The sequence below is a fragment of the Serinus canaria genome, chromosome 8 (genome assembly GCF_022539315.1).
Source record: "Serinus canaria isolate serCan28SL12 chromosome 8, serCan2020, whole genome shotgun sequence".
Lineage (NCBI taxonomy): Eukaryota > Metazoa > Chordata > Aves > Passeriformes > Fringillidae > Serinus > Serinus canaria.
Genome location: NC_066322.1, coordinates 29,032,775 through 29,055,442, shown reverse-complemented (window position 1 = coordinate 29,055,442; position 22,668 = coordinate 29,032,775). Strand labels below are relative to the sequence as shown.

General features: G+C 52.5%; 1 protein-coding gene across 1 annotated transcript; it reads right to left on the bottom strand.

The window, feature by feature from the left end:
- Positions 1-10: 10 nt before the first annotated feature.
- STX6 (syntaxin 6) lies at positions 11-13,916 on the bottom strand. Its single transcript, XM_018923457.3, has 8 exons — positions 13,808-13,916; positions 11,238-11,407; positions 10,574-10,668; positions 8,815-8,877; positions 6,645-6,767; positions 5,301-5,407; positions 3,694-3,788; positions 11-2,182 (listed from the first exon to the last, which is right to left on the bottom strand). The coding sequence occupies exons 1-8, from the start codon at positions 13,840-13,842 to the stop codon at positions 2,106-2,108; spliced, it is 765 nt and encodes a 254-aa protein (XP_018779002.1). The 5' UTR covers positions 13,843-13,916; the 3' UTR covers positions 11-2,105.
- Between the last annotated feature and the right edge of the window lie 8,752 nt (positions 13,917-22,668).

Sequence of the window (22,668 nt, the reverse complement as noted above, 5' to 3'; positions counted from 1 at the left end):
AGCGGAGACCTACACTGCTGCACCTTTATTTAGTGTTCAAGGCAAGGGCACCACCAGCGACAGAAAAGCAAATGTACATGGGGAAAGGGACCAGAGACACTCGGGTGGCTTGTGGTGATGTCAGCAGCTGGGCCACCCCCTGGACTACCAAAGGAGTGCTCCTACATGGGAATCATTCCCAAAGGATGCACAAACACGCTGGAAGTAACACGGGGATCAGAGGTGTGCAAACAGCAGCCAGCAGCGAGCCCTGCTCCCTGCCCAGACCCGTGCTCCTGGGAAGCTGCTTCTGGAGAGCTACAGACCCACCGAGTGAGTGGCACAGACACTGCTACAGCCAGCCTTGGAAAGCAGACACCACCTGTGCCCTGCAGGGATGCTCTGCAAGGATAAGGAGCCACTCGACTCGTGAGTGCGGGTGGGCGCCGAGGCACCACGTGTGCGTTACTGGTTACTGACGGGCAGGCGGGCGGGGAGGCTCCGTCCGGCCCCGCCCGGCTGCGGAAGGCACCAAGCCGCCGGCTGTGCATCCAGCGCCTGCGGGAGGGACAGGGGGGCCACGCAGACCTCGGAGGGAGCCGCGAAGCCGGGAGGGGGAGGAGTGTTCAGTTCCGGAGGTAAAGCCGTCCGGTGGCAAGATTCTAAGGCGGGGGAGGGATGATTTTGGGGGTGATTTGCAATTTCAGCAGAAGTCTTTGCGTCAGTGCCAATTAACTTCCTCCCCCAGCCCCATCTGGGAGCCATACGCCAGGCTCTGCTGAGTCTTTTCATGTTTGCAACTTAAAATATGGGAGCAGGCTGGAGTAAGAAAGAGTTTTTGCTTTCCTCAAGAGTCACCCCCTACCCCACAATTGGTGCTTGCAGCACGGTCCCGCTGCCTGTTCCTCTGCAGTGATACTGCCCAGGTGAGCTTTTTTCGTATTTTTGGTACTGCCCACCTGGCTACTCCACATTCCCTGTAGGGAATCTGACTGAGACAACTGGAGTGACAAACAACTGGGAGGTAACAAAAGGACTGGGAAGGAATATGGAAACATGATCTAGCTTTGAATCTCCTGCCTTTTGGTTGCTTACAACAGAGGTGTCCAAAAAATAGCAGTTGGGAAAAATTAAGACATCCTATTTACAAGTTCATGTACACTTAAAATACATCACTGAGCACTGTTCCTCTGATCATGTGTGTCGTGCACCCGCACAGAGAACGTGGCTCTAATGGTCATCAAAAAAATCTTTAAAGTTTTTTTTTTCTTAAAAAAAATAAGTTATTTTAGACATGGCAAATCACTTGCCAAAGCGAAGCAGCTGTTAAACAGAAGCAGTGACTCAGTTATACAAGGGCAAAGAAAGCATCAGTCAATGAGCTTTAGAGGCCTGTATAATGAGGGAGGCAAGTTTAAAAGCTTCAAGGCTCTCCATCTCTGGCTCACAGCTGATTGCCAGCGCTCGGTGTGCAGCACCTCAGGTTTGAGGCTCTGGGGTGTCTGATGGGGCCTGGGTGGCCAATGGCAGGACACGAGGCCCTACAGCTCTGCCCTCTGCCCAAGAAGGGGGCAGAAAAGCTCTGGTAGGACTCACCGTGCTCTCTCGGCAGTGAATTGGTGCTACAGAGCCCGCCCACAGGAGGCAGGGAGGGGCACGGGGAGCAGGGCCCGTGCTGTGGCTTGGGGGGTATCACCCTTCCCAGTAATGCTTGAGGCTGGCACTGGCAACGCAGTTTGTAATGCTCAGTGAATTCAGTAACTCCTCACCCCGTCCCATCCTCCCCAGGGCTCGCTGCTCTATGTCCACCGGCTCCTACCTGCAGCGGGTGGAAGCGCGGGGTCAGGTCCCCCTCCGGCTCCACGGATCCAGAGCCGGAGCCCAGGTCCAGGCTGCACCGCAGCAGGGGCGGAGGCAGCCCCAGCGCTCCACCCCCTCTCCCCGGGGCCAGGGGAGATGCCGGCGCAGCCGAGCCGCAGTCCTTGGAGAAAGATGGTGAGAGCTGCGTGCGGGTGTTCCTGCCGGGGATCTCTGTGGGCGGACGGAAATGGGCAGAGTTTCATTTCCCCGCGCTGCTGGGGCGAGGGGGCGGGGAGGGGGCGTCCCAGGAAGTTCAGTTTTTGTCATCACAGGACAAAAAACAGGATGAGCACCACTAGCAAGATGACGAAGAGGACAACAATTGCACACCACTGCCGTCGATCTGGAAAGAAATGGAAGCATCAGTCTTCCTGCTATAGTGGAGAAGGAAAATTTCGTTCTGATAGGAACCAAATTCAAGCTTAAGCCATAAAAAGCCAAAACAACAGTTCCTGTGGGAGAAAGGCTGTGGCACTGAATCGTGCAGTGAGGCATTCTCCTCCAGGACACACTGGGGTTTGGGAACAACTGTGGGAATTCTGAGGCTTCTTCCCAACCAAGTTCAAACAGCTTTGAAAAGTTGTCTCAAAAGCAATTGGGAGGAACAAGCAGAGAGCTGCTGTGTTTGCTGTTCATTCATGGAGCAATCTGTTTGCCAGAGGAACAAGAAGGGATCCGGTGAAAGCTGCCCTGAGGAGCTCTGCCAGGAAGAGATTGTGGCAGCTTTCCTTAGGACAGGGCCAGGAATCAGGTTTCCCTGGACATCTTCACACCTCATTGGCTCAACACCAGATCACCTCTGAGAGCTGCTGTCTGCCCCATGACATGATGGTGTAGCAGTGGGGAGAGGGCTGCTGGCACCCCCTCAACTCCTATGCACAGCAGCTACCCCAGAAAGAGCCCTCCCACTCTCCCTGGAACAGGCGATTCCAGCAGAAATTCCAGCTCTTTCACAACACTCAGAAACACTCTGCAGAGATCCATGAGTTTTCCCAGAGGAAAGAGCAGAGACATAGGGTTCACCCGTGTTTGTGCTGCTGCTGAGCTACTGCTGACCCAAAGTGCACTGTCAGCACTCCAAGTGGTCTCTCTGGGGCTGTATTCCCACTACCTCATAAATCCCTCGGACAGCCTAATCCTGCAGAGCAGGAATGCTTTTCCTCCTGACAGGCTGCTGCTGTATCAAGGTCCTGAGCACCCAGGGGAGAGGGGTGCTGGAGGAGGTGCTGGCTGGGCACGGTGCCAGGCTCAGAGGCAGCCAGCAGCGCGGGACTTCCCAGCAGCCCGGCCAGGCTTCCTGTTTGCTCTGCCCGCATCCCCCAGCTTCAGGCACAGCCTTATAAGGACTTTTCTGTGGGCTCAGCACAGAATTCAGCTCTTTCCTCTACCAGCTTGGAGAGATGTGACCAACCACAGCCTGCAGGCACCAGCAGCCCCAGGGCAGGTGGGATTTGGGAAGGGGATTGCTGCAGGCGTTCTGGCGAGGGGCAGCCACACACGGTGGTGGCTGGTGTTTAATGGCACCTTGACAGCTTTTGTTCCACAGGCAGCCCGGGAAAGTGCAGCAGAGTAGGAGGCTGCAGAGCTTCCCCTCCCACCAGCTAGAGGGGGATTTTCTCAGCAGCAGCAGCATAAATAGAAAGGCATCTGTAAATAAAACAAAGGGAGGGGACAGGCAGCAGAGCAGTGTCTGGGCAGGAGCAGCTGCCGGGCTTGGAAACCTTCCCCTTCTTTCAAGAACTGAGAGCTGCTCCCTCCCCTTGGCTGGGTGGGTGGGAGCACAATGTCCCAGCCTGAAGATCCAAGGGCTTGTCTGTCCCTTTCCAGGACTGGATCCCACTTCCCAGGACCTACCACTCGTCATGTGAGACACTTTGGCGAGCTTCTTCATGACGTTATCAAGGCGCGACTGAGTGCTGTCCAACTCGTGGGAGAAGTCATCCAGCATCCTGAGGACACAGAAGCAGGGCACTGGTCAGCACGTGGCACATCCCTTGGGGATTCTGCACCATGCTCAGAAATGTGGATCAAAACACTGATGTGAGCAGAGTATTGCACCTTGGCAGGCAAAATGAATGTGGCCTCCTCTCCTGGAAGCACCCAAGGGAGGGGAAAAAACCTGCTGAAACAGCAGCTCTGCTTTGGTGGGAAGTAACTCGGGATTCCTGCCAGACTAATTCTCCTGGGTGTTTGTGGCTCAACTCTACACACATCTGCAAGGTGAGGAGTGGGGGAGGGGCTTCCTCCTTACAAAAGGAAAGTCTCATTTATAATCTGTGATTAGCATCTACGTGTCAGCTTGGATTTTAAATCCCTTTTCTTGTTCAGGGCTTGCAGTTTAAACTAAAATCTTGTTTCAGTCATGTATCAAGTGGAAATGAGATCTGCAGCTGCTTTTAAGGTGCTTTTCAAGCTCTGCATGGAAGTTACCCTTTTACTTCCTCCACACAGTGACTGTGATGAATCTGAAAGCCTTCCTGAATCCGTGCTTTGTCAATGCCAGTGCACATCCAAAGTCAAGGTACTAATCCAATTGTCTCCAGCCAGAGGAACTTTAAAGCTTAATGCATTTAAAAGGACAGACTCCTTCATTTGGAGTGCCAGGGCACTTCTAAACCTTCATTCAGTGGAGAAAACCTCACTGTGATAGTTATGAGCTAATCTCGCAAGCACTGATGGCTCGTGTGATGATCTAGAAACAGACACACCACACCAATCTCTTCTGTGAGACCAGAGTATTCTCATGCTGTACAACTTCACACAGGAGGGAGGTTAAAAGCTCCTCCTCTCCATCCAAGATGAAATAACTTCACAAGGGACATGGCACTCCAGACTCCTACCAGCCAAACAAGGAGGGGTTTCAGGCATGAACCCTTCAAGCCTTTCTGGAAGCATAGCTGTTAGCCCGCACAACTGGGAACTTGTTTGCAAAGGACAAAAACTGGGAAAGAAATCTAATTTATATGTAAATGGATGGAAGCAAAATGACTTGGTGAGCTGGCCTTTAACCCTTTGCGTGGGTGAGGGTTATTTTTAACTTCAGTGATGAAGAGCAGCTCTGTGCTGTGTGTTTCAGGGCACAGCTGAGAGCTCCTGGCCCCAGCAGCTGTCCAGGGGCAGCACAAAACTCTGTAGAGTGGAGAGGTGGCCAGCATCTGCATTGCACAGTACCTCCCTCCCTTATCTGCTAGTTGCCTGAGGGGGAGCATGTGAAAAGGAGAGGAGGAAAGGTAAGGTGGCAGTTAAGCCTGCCCTAGATGCAGGCTTCTAAAGGAAGGAGGTTGCAGTTGGATCCTTGCAGACTGCAGTACAAAATGCTTTCCACAGGCTGGCAGGGAGAGGCTGCCTGAGGGATCAGTGAATTCCAGGCTCTAGCAGAGGCAGAGATAGGTGTGTGAGGACATCCAGCCATGCTGCAGCCAGCCCTATGCCAGGTTTTTGCCACCATGTCTCACACTTACACTGCCTGCTCTTCCAGCTCCCCGCCAATGCGCTGGGACATGTTCTTCAGCACCCCGATGCTGCCAGAGACCAGCTCCAACTGCTCATCCTGCTGCTCCACAATCAGCTGGGGCCAAAGAGAAGAGAAATGGGCAATTACAAATCTGCTGCCTGCAGCAGCTGGCTTGGAGACAGTCCATCCAGTGGACAGGCACTTGCTGCTCAGCCAACATCAGCTGTGAGGCCTGGGCTCAGACCTAAGCCACCAGGAATGATGACTGCATTCCTAAGAAATGTTAGAGAGGAGACAACCAGGGGAAAGTCTCCATGGCATGGCATCCCCATGGCACAGCAGGCTGCAGCCTCCAAACATCCCTGCAAATCCAGCCTCAGCTTATCCATGCTGCATGCACAGCTGAAGAGACTTTGGAAAGCTCCAAGGGCTGGTCATCAAAACCTTGGCAAGGTGAGCAGGCCAGGGAGGCACACTGATGCCTGGGAAACACCACCTGGAATGTGGTGCAGCTAACACAGGGTTAATGCAAGCAGAAGGCTGTTGCAGCTTCTACAGCTAAAAATAGCCAGACTGGCTCTGAATGTGCCAAAGGAATAAGTCTGCTGCTGTTTTAAGTCATTTTCAGGGCACAGTCACGCTAAGGATTAGCCTTACCCTAGTTACCTATTTCTGAAGCTATTTATCCCCCGGAGTCAGTAGGTAAAACGTGTCTGGAAGCCGAGGTGGCAGCACGGGTCAGGACCTTTAGCAGAGTTTGCCACCTCCGAGTCACTGCCTGTGTCAAGGCCCTGCAGTTCTCCAGGCTGTGCCTGGCCTGGGCACTTCTCCAGGCAAACTCCCCTATCAGCTGGGAAGTGCAGCTGGAAAGTGCCTCACCAGGGGTTCTCCCAAGGCCTCCCACAGCCCTTCTCACTAATCTCACGGTGACAAAAGCAGGAAAAGGAAGCAGGCGCGTGCTCCTGCTCCCAGCCTGTTCTGATGGGGGATGCATACAAACAACACCAAACATTTTTTAACCAGGGGAAGTTGCATAAGACAAATGGGCCCTTTTCTTTTTGCAGTGTTTCTACTCTTCCAAGGATTTCAGCAATCCTTGCACTATTAAATCTTAGTGTGCTACAGCTTTCAGATTGTGCCAGCTGCCTCCTAAACACAGCAGAAGCCCCACACCTCCAGGGTTAAAAACCCTGTGCTGAGATCACCCAAAGCTGTGCTGCACAGGAAATGCAGGCACAGACACATGCCACAAGCAAAGAGGAGGACTGTCAGGCTCCTGGAGCCAGACCAGCCCCCCCTGGCACCCATTTGGCAAGCAAAGCTATTTAGTCTGTGATGCCAGCTGCCTTACCTGTTGTTGAGCTTGCTGCTCCTCGATGAAATGTGAATTTGCTAATTGCAGCTCCCGGTCCAGACGGCTGTATTTGTCAGGTCCAGAGCTCCAACTCTGACTCCCACTGTCTCCCAGGAGTGCCTGAACAGATGCAGAGAGCTCTTAGCAACACCCTTGTGTCTGCTCACAGTCCATCTACAGGGTGAGGTGGGAAGGCAGACAAGGCAACACTCTTGTACACACTCACACAGCATCCCCTTCCTCCTGCTCTGCTGCTACTCAGCCAAAGTGCTGTCAGGAACTAAACCAACACAGAGCCAAAATGCCAGCCTGGGAAGTCTCTGCAGCCTGGAATTGCAGAGATGCTTCTCCAGCAGCAGGAGGGTTGGAGTGTGGCCGACTGACAGTGTGTGCAGGAGGCCTGCAAAGCACAAAGCACTGGCAGAGGCCTGCTCAAGAGGCAGCACTGTGTACTAGGACATGTGAGCTGGGAAGTGTCTGGGTATATTGTGTTAACAGATGTACAGCTCCATCTGAGCACTCTGCTGCTAATGACAGGGGCTTAAGAGGGTCTGGATAAAGTACTTAACCAGTTGAGCTGACAGTAAAATAAAGCAATCTATAACCAGAGCAGTGCTGTATGCTTATGTTCTATGATCCAGGCTGCCTATCTCTCCAGCAGGCTCTTCAGCTGCCAGCATGCAAAGTTACTCTTGCTACCTGCCTACAACCTGAACAGATAAGCTCTGCAAAGCCTGCAGAGAAGCGGCTTTCCAGCCAAATGTGTCTGGCCCCTGAAAGGGGAATAACCCAAGCTATAGATGCTGGAAAATGAACATGACCTGCATGTGAGGAACTGCACCCTGCAGCACTAGGGAGGGGTTAGGGACTCTGCCCTCCAGTGTGGAAGCCAGGCTGACTTGTAATGAGACCATCCTGCAGCTCCTGGTTGTGGGCAGGATGAGTATTTGTGACGAACAGCAAGACAGTGACCAAGCTGCTCTGTCAGGCTGAAAACCAGACAGTGTCTATGGTTCATCTTATAAAGTTCAAGGAGGGGTGAGGAAAGCTGACAGACTGACCATGCAGGAAGCCAGCAGGACATCTGGCTTTTCTGCCCCCAAGACACTGAGCAAAACCCTGGTCCCTCCAGTCTGTGGCAAGGGCAGCTCTTTTTTATTTAATGCAGTGCACTAGCTTTGCCTGCAGCTTCAATAGAAAGGCCCTGATTGCCAGCCTGGGCTGTGAGGGCCAGGGCACTGCTAGCCAGCTCCTCAGACACAAAGCCCAGCACAAGCCTTGCAGTCTGGAGTGAAGGTGAGCAGCTGGGAAGGGAGAGGAAGGCAGCAAGGGGAAGTCAGCCTTCCTGACCAGATGTCACTGCATGAGCTGGGCCATATGGTCTCCTGCAGCTATCAGGAACCTCATGCAAAGGAAAGCAGCAAATTGCAGGGAGAGCTACAGACTTGTTTGAGCAAGGGTTTCAGGGACTTCGTTGCTGGAAGTGTTTGCCAAGCACATTAATTAACCCTGTGACAAGCTCAGGAATGAGTCCTGTGCTTCTCAGTTTGTTGTTTTTGCCACCTGTGGTAAGGCTGATGCAGTCCAGACAATTAACTGTAGGAAGCACACATCAGCTTTTACTGGAGTGGGTCTGGAAGTCAGCTCCAGTATCTCCTTACAGCCTCTCCATCAGCCAGGAAGCAGCACAAGCTGCATCTATTTCTATTCCTTAGATTACAAGTGCAGACAACAGCAGACTCCTGGAGCTCCTTCCATCTTCTTACACGGCTATTACGAGAAGCAGCTGCATGAAAGGATATTGCACCATCTTGGCTCCTAAATCCAGCAGAGTGCAGGATTACATTCATTGACATGGATTCTGAGCTGCCTTCCCCCAGGGAGGAGGAGGAGGAGGGAGATTTCCCTTTCCATGGGATGGTGCAATGCTGACAGTTGTAAACAACCAGCTCTGAAGACAGAGACAGATGGTGAGTGCTGACTTACTGCTCTGAGAGAGGCTTGAGAGAGGCTGGCAGCCTGTGAGAAACAGCTCTCCCAGGGCAGCCAAATGGACACAGCTCAAACCCAGCCTGGCTGCAGCGTGGGAGCCCCTTCCCACACCCGAGGTTTGTCCAGACAGGACAGACATTGTAGCAGAAATACATTGCCCGTTTCTGGTTCTCACCTGCCTGTTTTTCCTTTCAGCCAGTGCTTGCATGGAAGAGTTTGACATCTGATCCTTCATGTCCTGTTCATTCAACAAAAGAAGGAGCATGTGAGCATTGGATTTGAGGTGACAGGCAAATTCAGGGTGCTACAGAGCTGTTTATACCCAGCAAGGCTTCTAAGAGGGGGAAAGAGGGAAGGGAGATTTTCTTGAAAACCCACACTTTTGAAGAGTCTGGAAACACAGTGTAGAAAGTTTCATTATTATACTAATGAACACTAATGAATACTAATGAATACTGGAATCAACATCATTGGGATATTTTGAAAATATTCCTCATTTACTACTCATTTTTCTCCACTATAACCAGAACCATGCTGATTTGTGAATAAATGAATGTTCCTGTTGACAGAATGTAAGGAAGTGTTTGTCAAGGCCTTGGAGCACCTCCTGTGCTTTATTCCCAACTGCATCTGGTTTCATATTCCATAGTAGAAGGTTCCTGTCCTGTGGCCATCCTCTCTGACTGTGTCAATGTTCTCTCCTACCAATTAATTTTTGCTGTGGAGCTCCTGCAGAGGTCACTAACAACAGAAGGTTCCCCAGCACAATGTAACATAACCTAGTTTTCATAAATTAGCAAGTAGCCAATGTCATCTGGCAGAGGCTGATTCAGATGTGTTTTACTGTTCAGAGATGTGCAACACATCACCAAAGAGCACCACCACATCCCACTTGGTTAATTCTCACTGGCTGTAGTTCATCACAAATTTCCCCCATGGAAACAGGAAGTCAGCTGCACAAGGCCACTAACAAATTTCACTTCCCAGTGGGAGACACTGCTCCAAAAGGCATTAGCCAGCATTTTTCAGCCAGGAGAAAAGGACCAGAGAGCAGGCTTGCCTGATCCTGCCCATTAGGGAGTGAACTACACTGAGGACAAGGCAGTAAGCACATGCCTGCTACCTGGGGCCAGTGTGGTTTTGGGATCAGTTCCCAGGCAGCAAGCCTTAGGAACTGCATCCAGACCACAGCACTGCAGGTAGGGTAACAGGCTTGCTGCCAGCCACACCAGTGCATTCTGTGGAGCAGGAACATCAAAGTTGTGAGGGGCAGCAGAAACTCAGTGTAGCTATTAATAGACAGAAAACTTCCTAACTATCAGCTTGTTACCAGGCAGTGAAGCTTTTGGAAAGATGTTTCTTCTCTATTTGTTACCAACAAGTTGTAAAAATGCCCTTTTTGCTTCTCAAGTGTAAGCTTAAACTAAAAAAATCTTCCTCAAGTTAAAAATAAATCCAGTGGTTGTTTGGACTATTTTGCAGGGGTAGGAAGCTGAAGTCACCATGTCAGTAATAGCAGGCTTTAACCATCTGTCAGTGTTCAAAGTGGTCTCCCTGCTGAAAACCAGTGCTACAAATGGTCAGGACTGTTGAGATTTCCCTCAACTCTGAAGGGAGGCTCTACACTGCAGCTGTGTCTTCACTCTTCCTCCTGCTGCCACAGGCTCCTAGTTCACTGCTCCCAGAGCAGTGTGAAGACTTCAAGGGTCAGCAGCATAAAAGGAGGGAATTCCATGGGGCACCTGCAGCTCCAAACCCTTCTGGGTGGCTCCAGAGGGAACGCACGGGGAAAGGAGGAAGCCTGAGACTCAGCAGGTAGCAGGTTTAATCTCTGCTCTCCATTCCACCACAGAACAGCACCAATATTTCCTTTTTTAGTCACCCATTCCCCCTGGGCCTTCCCCAGGCCCTGAGCCCAAGGGCAGGGTCCTTACCCTGACCACCTGGCGCGTGCTGGTGATGAAGGCTTTGCGGATCCCCAGCTCCGTGGCATCGAGGTTGAATTTCCGTGGGTTTGCCTCCACGATGCCTGGGCACTGAGTCAAGGAGTCCCTGGAAGCAGGGCTGGGAACACACACGGACACACAAACCCTGAGGGTGCCAAGGGGCCACTGAGGTGTGCCTGCTCCCAAAATGGGATTAGCAAAGAGCAGCAGGCTGGATGGAACAGGAGACATGGCAGGAATGCGCCGTGCAGTGCAAGCACACACAAGAGGTTTCTCTTTTCCATGTGTTTTTTGGTTCTGTGGTGCTGTGCAGAGCTTCCAGGAGCACTCAGAGGAACACAAGGGAGAAGAAGTATTTCTGGAAGGCAGCCTAGAGAATGAACTGACCCTGCAGAAATCCAGATTCACACAACACAATAGGGTTTCTAGAACAAAGCCCCTTAGAATATACTTTGCAAAAAAAGGCAGACATAAAGGCAAAAGGAAAATCCTTGACTTAATTTCTCATTTGCAATTTGAGAAAAGCTGATGTGAATGCAAAATTAAATCCCAAGCAGTCCTGATTTTTCCAAAGAGTTCCAAGCACTGGGACTTGGCTATTTAGTTCAACCTCAGGACTGCAACTACCCCCAAAGGGCCACAAAAAGGATATTAATGGTTTCATCCAGGTCTTCCAGGTCCCACTCGATGCTCCGCAGGTTGTTCCTGAGCTCATTAGTGGTCCAGTCGATTTCTTCTCTCGTGGCGATGGAGGGATCTTGCAAGAGCTCTGTCCACCTCTGGAAGAGCCCCTGGGCAGTGTTCACAGCTTTCTGCACCTCCCTGCAGCCAGGAGGAGAGTGAAGAGAAGCCAAGAGTTATCACGAGCTGCCCTGCAGCAGTGACACTGGGACAGCCCCGTTTCCAGCTGAGCAGGGATGCCACAGTTTCCTCCCAAACAGCTCTCCTTCCAACAACTTTGTGTTTATTTTGTAAAATGAGGATTTGCCCTGTATCTCACTGCAGCATGAAGTTATTCAAGAAAGGACACATTTCTTCAGGGGAAGCTGCTGAGTGTCACCCAGGCAAGCCAGGGCAGAGGGTCTGAACAAGGCAGCTCTTTGGCAATCCACGCTTTGCATTTTTCTCTCAAAAATTTTCCTCTCAAGGCCCTTAACTACTCATGTAAGATACCCCCAGGGCACACAGAGTTACAGGAACTGTCCCCACAACACAGCCAGGCAGATTGTTGAGTACAGAACTGTTTATTTTAATTCAGCATTTTAAAAAAATACACAGGCCTACTATGCTGGCTTAGGAAACACAAGTTTTTTCTGCTGCTCTAAGCTCTTTCAGAGACGAGTGCATTCACAGCAGGGGAAGGCATTGCTGACAGCTTGGTTTGGGGCAGGCAGGTCTGTAAATTTGGGTTACAGACTCTGTGTGGTTATCTGCATTTACAAACTCTGCGGTCCCGAGCTGTGAACTGCTCCCCCAGGTTCACAGGGAGCTGGGAATGGGATGGGAGACGAGATCAGACTGTGCTGGTGTCCACCATGAGCTTGCACACAGCAGTCAGATGTTTCACCCCAGTGAAGGAAAGCAGGGGAGGCCCAGGGCAGACAAACTGATGTTCTGTCCTGCCAGGACTGCAGCTCTCTAAGTTCCACCAGGGCAGTCTGCAGCACTCAGACAAGTTCTCAGCACTCTGATGCATGTCTCTCCTACAGCTCCGAGTCTGCCACTCTGAGTGCCCTAAAGCCAGCAGCCTGCACTGAGGCTCTGGAAAACTTCACTCCCTCCTCTATTTGCCAGCACAAGTTTTGGTTTTGTTTGTTGGTTTTTTGAGTTTTTTTTCACACTTATGGAAGTCGCCAGCAGCAAGGATGTAAAGCAGAGCTGGATGTCCTCTGATGGGAGGAGTTACAGACACCAGGAAAGCAAACTAGTAGCAGTTCTGGTGGCTACACCACCAGCAGCCCCTCCGAACTGCCAGGTAATAATTAACCGTGGGAGCGGCAGCACATCCCCTTTCCCCTCCCTGCCCTTCCCCGAACGCTGCAGGAACATCTCTGGAAAGTTTGACAGGACGTTTGCTCCCCACCCATGGCAACTCCTACACTTTCCTCTTAGTTCAACCTGGTAAAGGGATTCACTTTCCCTGGCTGCATCAGTTTCCCTTCCAGACTGTTGTTCTTGCCTGGCTCTCCCAAACACCCCACCAGGAGCCCCTGTGCTGCTCCTCAGGGCTGTTTCGCTGTGACAAGGGGCAGAAGAGCAGCCCCCAGCACAAGCTGAAGGTGGCCTGAGGGCAGTGTTTAGTGATGGAGCTGTTTTCACAGAATCACAGGTTGGAAGGGATCTCTGTGGATGAGCCAGTCCAAACCCCCTGTCAAGGCACTGTCACCTAGAGCAGGGGACACAGGGATACCTCCAGATGGGTTTGGAATGTCTCCAGCAAACTCCACAACCCCTCAGGAAGTCTTTTCCAGTGCTCTGCCACCCTCACTGTAAAGAAGTTCTTCCTCACCTTGAGGTGGAACTTCTTGTGTTTTAGTTTATGGCCTGTTGCTGCAAAGGGTCTGGCACCATCCTCCTGACACGCTTAGAGATATTTATATGGACTGATGAGATCCCCTCTGTCTTCTCCGGACTAAACAGGCCCAGCTCCTCCAGTCTCTTCTCACCAGAAAGATGCTCCAGACCCCAAATCATCTTTGTGGCCTCCATTGGACCCACTCCAATACAGCTCCTTCCACCCTATTAATGAAAAATTTCCTCTGGCCACCTTTAGCTGGTATTTCCCTGCGTTCAGGTCCTCTCTGCAGGCTTCCTCTCATCGCCATTGTTTGTCCCACAGCCTGCTCCCTGCTCCTCTCCACCTTTCCCCATTGTCCCCCGGCCTTCCAGCCGCGAGCCCCCAGCCCCGCTTTGCCCACTGTCCCCAAGGCCGAGAGCCCCTCACAGAGCCCGGGGAGGCCCGGCCGCGGCCGGGCACCTGCCCGCCTCCCCGCAGCGCCTGGCTGGCCGGGCCGGCACAGCCGCCCAGCCCGCGCTCAGCCCCTCAGCAGTACGGGGGCCTGGCCGCCATCTTCCCCCCCTCACAGACCCCCGCCGGCCCGCTGCTCGCCCCCCGCTCCGCGGGCCTCCGGCCCTGCCCGCCCCCTCCGCGCCCGGATGCGGCCCCGGCCCGTTTCACGTCCCTCTCGGCGCGGCCCGGAGCCCGCGGAGCGCGGCGCTCACCCCTTCACCACGAAGAAGGGGTCCTCCATCGACATGGCGCTACCGCCGCCGCACGCCACGGCCGCCGCCAGGCCACGCCCCCTCCATCGGGGCACGCCCCCGAAACGCCCTCTGCGGGCCACGCCCCCGCGCGCCGGGAGGGGCGTGGCCGGGTGACATCGCCGGGTGACGTCACCCCATCATGGCGGTGGCGGGGCTATGGCCCGTGGGCGCTGTGGGGTCGCGGCCTTGTCCCGGTTCTTCCCGAAAAGCTCCCGGTGCTCTTCCCGCAGGGCCCCGGTGTCCCTCTCACCCCCGGGATGGGTCAGGTGGGAAGAGAGCACGGCGGTGCCACCTCCCCTGTCACCCCAGAGCACGTGGCGCAGGGCTGTGCCCGCAGGGGGCTGGCACATCTCCAGTGGGGGACACTCCGAGACCTCTCCGGCGATCTGTTCCATGGCGTGATTGCTCCTGCAGAGAAAAAGCTTTTCCTTCTATTCAGGTGGAACTTGCTGTAAATCCTGCCCCCTGCCTCCCATGTCCTGGTGGTTGGCCCACCGGAGCAGAGTCTGGCTCCATCTCCTTGGCACCCCATCCTCAGAGCCCAGAGCTGCCTGCAGCACTCCCAGTGTGTTCTCGTCAGGGAGAACAGGCATGCGGGATCGCCGACCCACACACTCGGTTCTCAGCAGCCCTGTAAGGACAGAGGTGGTGACATCTTCCCAGGTAGTACCTTCCCATAATGGTCCTTAGCACCACTGTGCCACCAGCAACGCCGTGCAGGAGGTGGCTTGTGTCCCATTCCTTGGGTTTGTGGATTAATATTTTATTTTAGAGAGTTAAAAGCAGCCTTCTCAATGCAGAGAGGAAGTGAGGTAAGGCATTCAAGCACCATCTCCTCACCCACCTGCAGTTAGCAGCAGTGTTGTTCATGTCAGACTCCTGTTGGGAAGAAATTTTGTGCTTTATGCCCAACCCAGGAGACTAAACTCCTTCCCTCTCACAGGATTTGCAATCTTTAAAACCTCATATAAACCAGGCAGCCAGCCTCCTTCCCCCAGTTCCATGGAGCAAATCACAAAACCCTTGGCACTGTGGGGTTGTGTCCCTGCAGGAGTGGCTCAGCCAGGCTGTGTTCCCGGGCAGTGAGGGAGGAAGCAGGAGGGAGCCACAGGCAGTCTGCCTGGCTCTTGCTGCCCTTCCTGCCCTGCAGAGGCACAGGCACTGCTTCCTTCCTCCTGCCTTGTGTGGGGTGAGAACAGCCCTGTGTGGCCTGGGTGTTGTCCATGCCTGGGTAAGGATCCCTCATTCCCACCTCTCTCAAATCTGGGCTCTTTAAGAGCTGAGCACAGGTAGCCCTGGGCTTGCAGCAGCTGGCAGGAGAGGAATGGTGCCTGCAGAGCTCTGGGAGATGTCCCCATCCATATACACACAGCAGAGGGGTGTCCCTGCCTTGCTCCCACGTGGGTTGGTTTTGCAGAGGCTTGGCCAGAAGTTTTTTACAGAAATGGTGATAAAGTTCTGGAATGGCTGCCCAGGGAGGTGGTGCAGTCCCCATCCCTGGGGGTGTTTAACAAAGCCTGGATGTGGCACTGGGTGCCAGGGTTCAGTTGAGGTGTTGGGGCTGGGTTGTGTGAAAAACGCCAATCACTTGTTTTTGGGGTTTTTAAAATTCTAAAAGTTCAATGATAATAAAATGGTTATGGAAATAGCAATATAATTAGAGTAATAACAATTTGGACAAGGACAATATGAGACAATAGAAACAAAGAGTTACAGGCAACATAAGCCTGCAAAAGGACCCACATTAACAGAGGATTATCCCTTAAAAGCAACAGCCTGTTGCATATTCATACACCTCATCCATGATGCATCAATCCCATTCAAACACAGGATTCTGTCTGGGCAGTGTCAGCTTCTTCCTCTGAATCCTGACGGCGTCTTCAGGGCTGAGCAAGGCGGGAAGAAGTTCATTTCTGATAATGGAGCAATAAATTCTCTTTCTCTGAAAGATTGAGGTGTCTTGTGGCTGCTATCTTGGTGAGAGTCCTAAAACTATATTTAACACACTGCTTATGAAAATTTAATACAGCATAACTTTCTAACATAACACATGTTCATTTTAATATTTGTGAAAAACCCCAATCATAAAATACACATTTTTCACAGTTGGACTTGATGATCTTAAAGGTCTCTTCCAGCCTGGTCATTCTGTGAATTCTGTGAATCCCCCCAAATTTTAAGCAAAGAGCACATCCTGCCCTGCACTTCCCAAAGGTGGCAGTGGCCCAGCATCCCAAGCAAAGGCAGGGAAGGGGCACAGACCCCTTTTGCAGAGGTGCCTCCTCAGCATGGGAACAGCAGAAGCAGCTTTTGCAATCCCAGCAGCTTTCCTCACGCTCAGCCTGGGCTGGGGAGGCTGTGGCACACGCTGAACCGGTTTCTTGGGCTGAGAAATCCACCTCCTGCTCTGGCCAGCCCCACACCAGGAGTGGTGCAACAGGTGGCAGCTTTAGGGCTGGCATTTGCTGGCCTTTCCTTGCTGAATTTGGGATGACTTTCCCACGCTGGCAGCATTTGGGGCGTCCCTGCCAAAGGTGTGCTTAGCATGGGAGGTTCCCTCCAGGAACAAACAGAGTTCCAAGGAGTTGCTGGTCCAGTTTGTCTGTCCCTGTCCCACAAAGACCTTGTGCTTCCCCAAAACCTCATGATCCTCCTGTGACTTCCAGCTGTGCCTGAAACCTTCACTGCACTGGAAATGGAAAAGGGGAAATGTCCTGTAGCCTCTTAGAATTACTAGGAGTAATTACCTAGAATTTTACTTTCAGAATCCTTCAATAAATTATTTGAACTCTTTATACACTTATTTGAATTTTTTTTTTTTTAAGAATCACTTAGGTTGGAAAATACTTAAGATCATTGAGTCCATTTGCAAAAAAAAGTGTAAAGCTTCACAGAGCTATTGAGGGCTGAAAATAAGGATTCTTACCAAAATTTAGTGGAGTTGTAAACTTTCAAAGGATAAAAGAGACAGCCTGATCTTTGATGCTAGAAATTAATTTACATGATGTAGTAAATAATTTAGATTTTCTCCTGAAAGCCTCTCCAACCATGCTGTGGTTTGTATTTTTTAGAACCAGGCTGGTTTTTGCTATTCCATAAGGGAAGCTTTGATTTGGGGCTTGGAGGCAGCGAGGAGTTTTTTGGGAGTTCTTCAGCATGCTCAGCTAAGCAATTCCTGCTGGGAGAGGAGAGCTGGGTGCAGAGCACACAGCTGCAGAACTGGTCAGGAAAGATCTGATGAAACATTTCTGCACCGTGAAAAGTGCCAACTCATCAGAATCCCAGCTGTCTGCAGGGAAGAGCTGGGCTCCCTGGAACTTTTATCAGGAAAATCTTTGTGGCATGTGTGTGCATGCATGGTGGGGAGTGTGTGATCCCATCCTAGCTTGGTGCAAAGAATGTGCATTCGGTGTGGAAGAAGTGCCTTTTCTTCTCAGGGAAAAGCTGGAATGGTTTGAATTTGGATTTATAGAAATAGAGGGGACTTTCTCCTCCCCACCCCTGAAAAGGTTTTACAGCTAAAGGAAGAAGCCATAAAGGCTTTCGGATGCTTTGGTGGTTTTCCTCCTCGTTTTCGTTTTTAGTGATAGTTGAAAATTGTCAGTGGTTTTAAGAGGATTAAGGCAGGGATGATGATACAAAACACTGGTGTGGAGTTAAATATTCAGTGTTCTGGTGAATGAAATGGGGAAATGAAGTTGAGGAAAGGCAGGATGGCTTTCTGCAGGATGAATCCCTGGGACTGCCTGCCGTGGGATGCCAGGGATGCTGAGATTTTACAAGGATCCAAAAAGAGATAGTTCAGTTGCAGAAGCAGTGAGGTGCTGGACTGCCAGGGTCCTTGTTAAGGTTGAAATTAGAAGGAACTTTTCCCAGGCAGCCTTTAAACCCTAAAAACTTCCTTGTAATCCCTGTGTCCATGGACGATCTCTGTGGGCTCCAGGCTCCCCACAAACCATGAGAAGAACAAGGTGGTCAAAGGAAGAGGGAAGGGGCAGAGATCAGCAGGAGCTGAGGCAGCCAACCCTGCCTCCAGGCACAGATGTTTCATTTTGCATTTTTCCTTGGTGGGAGGAGGGATTTGAACACAGAGAGGATCTGCTCTGCCCTTGCAGAGCATCTACTGTGTCCTTGCTGCTCTCAGCGGTGGCTGCTCCTCTTATGGTGTGATTTTCTGGCAGGTCCCAAGGTCCCTGGCCCCCTGGGGGACCTGGAAGGAAGCAGGGAGCAGAGCAGGCAGCTCCGTGGCTCGGGAGCATCCCTGTGCCACCTCCCCATCCCGTCTAAAGCGGGAAGCAAAGGCACCGAGGACACATCTGCGCTCTGGGAATGCGGCTGTCATTTGCCCCATGGCTACGAGGAAGGTGACATTGAGATGCAGGGAGAGGGGGGAAAAGATAATTAGGCAGAGCCTCCTTTGGGCAGACAAAGCACCCTGCGGATTGCTGGCTGTGGCTGCGGAGTTCCCGTGATTAATTGGGGATGTTTAGCCCCAGCCACCGAGGCTGCTGCCTGCTTGAGCTCAGTTTGCTGGGGAGCAAATCACTCCAGTGAAAAACATGGGCTTTGCATCCCAGGGCTGGCCTGCTTCTTTATGCCCTGGACACAAAGCAGCCTTTGGAAGTGGCACAGGACCCATTGCAGGCGTGTCAGAGAGGGCAAAAAACATACAGGAAGGTGGACTACAATAGAAGGGTTGTCTGATAGGAAACCCCAGACAAATAAATGCATTTTTTCCCCAGGAAACCCAAACCAGTACCATAACCCACTGAAAGATGAGGGGGTCACATTTTTTCCAAGGGAAACAGCTGCCTGAAGATGCTGATAGCAGGGAGTGGGATCTTTTTTCCCCCCCTTTTTGTGTTTGGAGAGGCTGCTGGAGGAACAGCAGGATATCTGATGGGCAGAGGGACAGGTCACTCTCCTCCAGGGGAGGAGAGGGAAATCCCAAGCCAGTGGCTCAGAGGGAGGAAAGGGAGATTTTAAACCATTTGTGCAGGAGGAGAAGGGGGAATCCCAGATGACTGGTGAAAACTTAAAAAAAAAAAAAAAAAAAAAAGTGTAGGAGAGAGTCCTGCCTGCCTGGGATAGCAGCACTATGATCTCTGCCATGGGAAGGGGGTTGTAACCTTGGAAAACCCCTTTGCTTTCTAGTACATGGCTGTGCTGCAGGCTCACACCTCACTGTGGTTTTGGGGCGGGTGTCTCAGCGCTCTCAGAAGCCGAGGGAGCTGCTTCCTCTCCTTTGGGTTTATGTCTGTATTGATTTGTTTGTATTTGTTTCACTTGTGTTTGGCTTTCATTCATCAGCAATTAGTGTTTGGCTCTCTGGGCTGTGTTTTGGGATGGTTCCCAGCTCTTCTGACCTTATCTCCAAGCAAGGATAAAGCAGAGCAGTTGGGAACCCTGGGGGATTAGTTACCAATATCCGATTGTGGCAGGTCCAGGCGGCATCCACGTGAATTACTGATTTTTCTGGGAAAAAAACTCAACCCCAGGCAACTTTCCTCCTCTTCCTCCTGAGCTCCACATGGGTGCCTTGCAATTTAGATGTTTATTCCCATCCAGAAATGAACTCAAGCTGTGGATAGATTCCCATTTGGAAATGTTCCTCCCTATCCTGTTTGGTTTACGTCAGCAATCACTGGGGACCTGCCTGGATCTCCCAGGGGCTTTGGCTGTTCTGAAGTTCTGGTTTTGCTCCAGGCAGCTGTTGGTGTGAAGGCTTTTGCCTCAGCACTGCTGGTGGTGAGGGGCTTTTGATGGATTTGTTCCCACCCTCCTCTCAGGAAGGCTCTAACTCATGAATCCTGGTCTGAATGTGTGAAAAATGCGTATTTTGTGATTGGCTTTTCACAAATATTAAAATAAATATTATATGTGTTATGTTAGAAAGTGATGCTGTATTAATTTTGTTAAGTATTGTGTTAAATATAGTTTTAGGTTGTAACAAAATGTTAAATAGAAACTATGCTATGTAAGATATTTTTTTTAAAGAGAGGACTCTCACCACATAGCAGCCACAGGACACCTCAGTCTTTCAGAAAAAGAAAATTTATTGCTCCATTATCAGAAGAAATGAACTTCTTCCCGCCTTGCTCAGCCCTGAAGACGCCGTCAGGATTCAGAGGAAGAAGCTAACACTGCCCAGACAGAATCCTGTGTTTGAATGGGATTTATGCATCATGGATGAGGTGTATGAATATGCAACAGGCTGTTGCTTTAAGGGTTAATCCTCTGTTAACGTGGGTCCTTTTTCGGGCTTATTTTGCCCAGAAAAGGTACCCGGCCTGTCCCTAACTCTTTGTTTTTATTGTCTCATATTGTCCTAATCCAAATTGTCCTCATTATTGTTACTCTAATTCTATTGCTATTTTTATAACCGTTTTATTACTATGAAACTTTTAAAATTTTAAAAACAAGTGGTTGGCGTTTTTCACATTGGTGAAGAGGCATTGATGCACGGCAGTGGCACTGGGACAGCCGGTGATTGACGACTTCAGCGTGTGCTTCGAGGAGACCCGAATTTCACCATCCATCCTAGCTAGAGCTTTTCCACCTCTTCACTGCATCTGGCTTCCCCTGGGGCCTGGCCTGCACATTTGGTGACAGCGAGGAGCTGGCGGGGGGCTGAGAGGGGGTCAGGCGCCGCTGTCGGAACAGGATCTCTCTAACCACATCCTCATTCCGCGGGGTGGCCGTGCTGGGAGCCAGATGGCCGGGCCGGGCCAGGACGGGGCTCAGGCAGGCTCGGGGGGCGGCAGAGCCGCGGTGCTGCCGGAGCCGGGCCCCCCCCAGCATCCCCCGCCGCTCCCGGCCAAGGCGCGACCGCACGGATCCCCAGCGAGCATCCCGGCGCCGACCTCCTCTGCTCGGAATTAAAACTCCTCCAAAAAAAAAACCCAAAAAACGCCGGTGGTGTGTGCGCAGCCCTCTGCGATTATTAGTCGTACCACAAGCTGCTTCCTTCCTCCCTCGAGCTGCTTTTATGTCGCATTGTTTTCCTTTCCAGGTGGCCCACCGGGGCTGCCTCCTGGCCACCGTGCCGGCCGCAGCTCTGCTGGCGGAGAGGCCACCTTTGTCTGCCAGCCAGCCCGGCCGCCCCCTTCCTCCTCCTCCTCCTCCTGCTGCCAGAGCTATTTCGGGAAACAGCAGCTGAGCCGGAGGATTGTTAATTGTTCGTCAAAGCCCTTCCAAGTGCGCTGGATCACATGAGGAGATTAGAGCGGCCGGTCACACCCTTTCCCTCCGCCTCCTTCTGCCGTATCCCCCCCTGACCCTCAGGGCTGGGGGCGATGTCCCTGCCGCGGGCACACGGAAGGGCAGGGGCGCGTCCAGCTGTGCCCAGCTGTGGGAACCGCGGGGATGCCGAGCCCTGGCTAGCTGGAGAGCGCCGTGCTCGGCGGGGTCAGCGCCGGCGGGGCCGCTCCGGGCGAGGCCAGGAGCCTCGGGGCAGGCACAAGGAAGGCAGACAAAGCCACCCCAGGCGCTGACCTCAGAAGCTGCCATGTGACTCTGCCTCAAAGTTACTAAAGCATGACATCAGCCTGGGAGGGAGCGGCAGGGCTGCCACCAAAATACTGCCTGCCTTCAACCGGCTGCTGCCGCTGTCCCTGCTGCTGCTGGGACTCCCCCGCCTGCCTCTTCCCTGTATCCCCACCCACCCCCCCGAGGGATGATTGCCATTCAAGGGAGATCCTGCTAGAAAACAAAAAGATCGTTTTGACCCACAAGCTAAAAGCCAGGCTAGTCTTTGGGTCATTCCCAGGGTTGAGAATGAATGTGTATGTGAAACAGCCCACTTTAGATAATGATATTAGTGTAGTGTGCGTGCACCTTTGCTTTGGCAAATTTCCTGGACCATGATTCTGAGATGAGATGCTGTTGTGGAAAAGGAAAAACCATCACCCCCTCTCTGCAAAGGGCACAGAGAGCAGGCAGGTGTCGAGGCAGGGCTTTGGTGCCCCTGGAATGCCGTACCTGACACCAGGCATGCTGTTGGTGGGTGAAACTCCTGCTGCCAGGTACCAGCTCTGCTGCCTGATGTTGTGCACCTTTGCTCCTCCCTGCTGGTGCTCTTGTCTGAGCACTAAGAGGGATGAGGGCTCACTCAGTCTCCATCCCCATCCTGCTGATCCCTGGCCAGAGCCCAGAGGGGCTGCTGGGCCTCCTATTCCCAAGCAGGGTAGCGGCCAAAAGGCAGGGACTGGGGAGAAGTGGTGCCTCATGCCATCAGGGTGAGGTGGTGAGCAGCAGAACAGGTCAGTCTGCTCCGATCCAGGCATCTTCACCCCACAGAGCTCCCACGCTCTGCCTCCTCCTCCTGCCCTGGGCTTTTCCCAGCTGGTGTGGTGACTTGTCCCTGAGTTGGGCTATGCCCAGCTGAGATGTATAAATCTGACTTTCTGACCCTCTGCTGAAGATACAAGTGCCCAGATGTGGCAAACAGCAGTCCCAGAGCTGGTGATGGCTCTTCCAGGGGGACAGCCAGCCCTGTGCCACCAAGGGGACACTGGTGGTGGGCAGATGTGGGTGAAGAGCCATGACTGCACTCCCAGGCATGCAAGCCCAGACCTGCCCTGGCTGGTTAGGCTGACCCCAGGGCTTAGGACAGGGTGTTGCTGGCCCCGAGGTGCGGGGAGCAGGTTTGGCAGGTTGGGAGAGCCTCGGTTCCCACCGGAGCTCGCGTCCCTCCGGCCTCCCACGCCGGGCGTGGAGGGGACAGCCCCACTCCCTGTGACCAGGACAGGCTCTCCCTGCTCTGGGCTGAGCTGGGACCTTCTGCCTCTGGGACTTTTTGTCTGGGCCTGGCTGTTTTG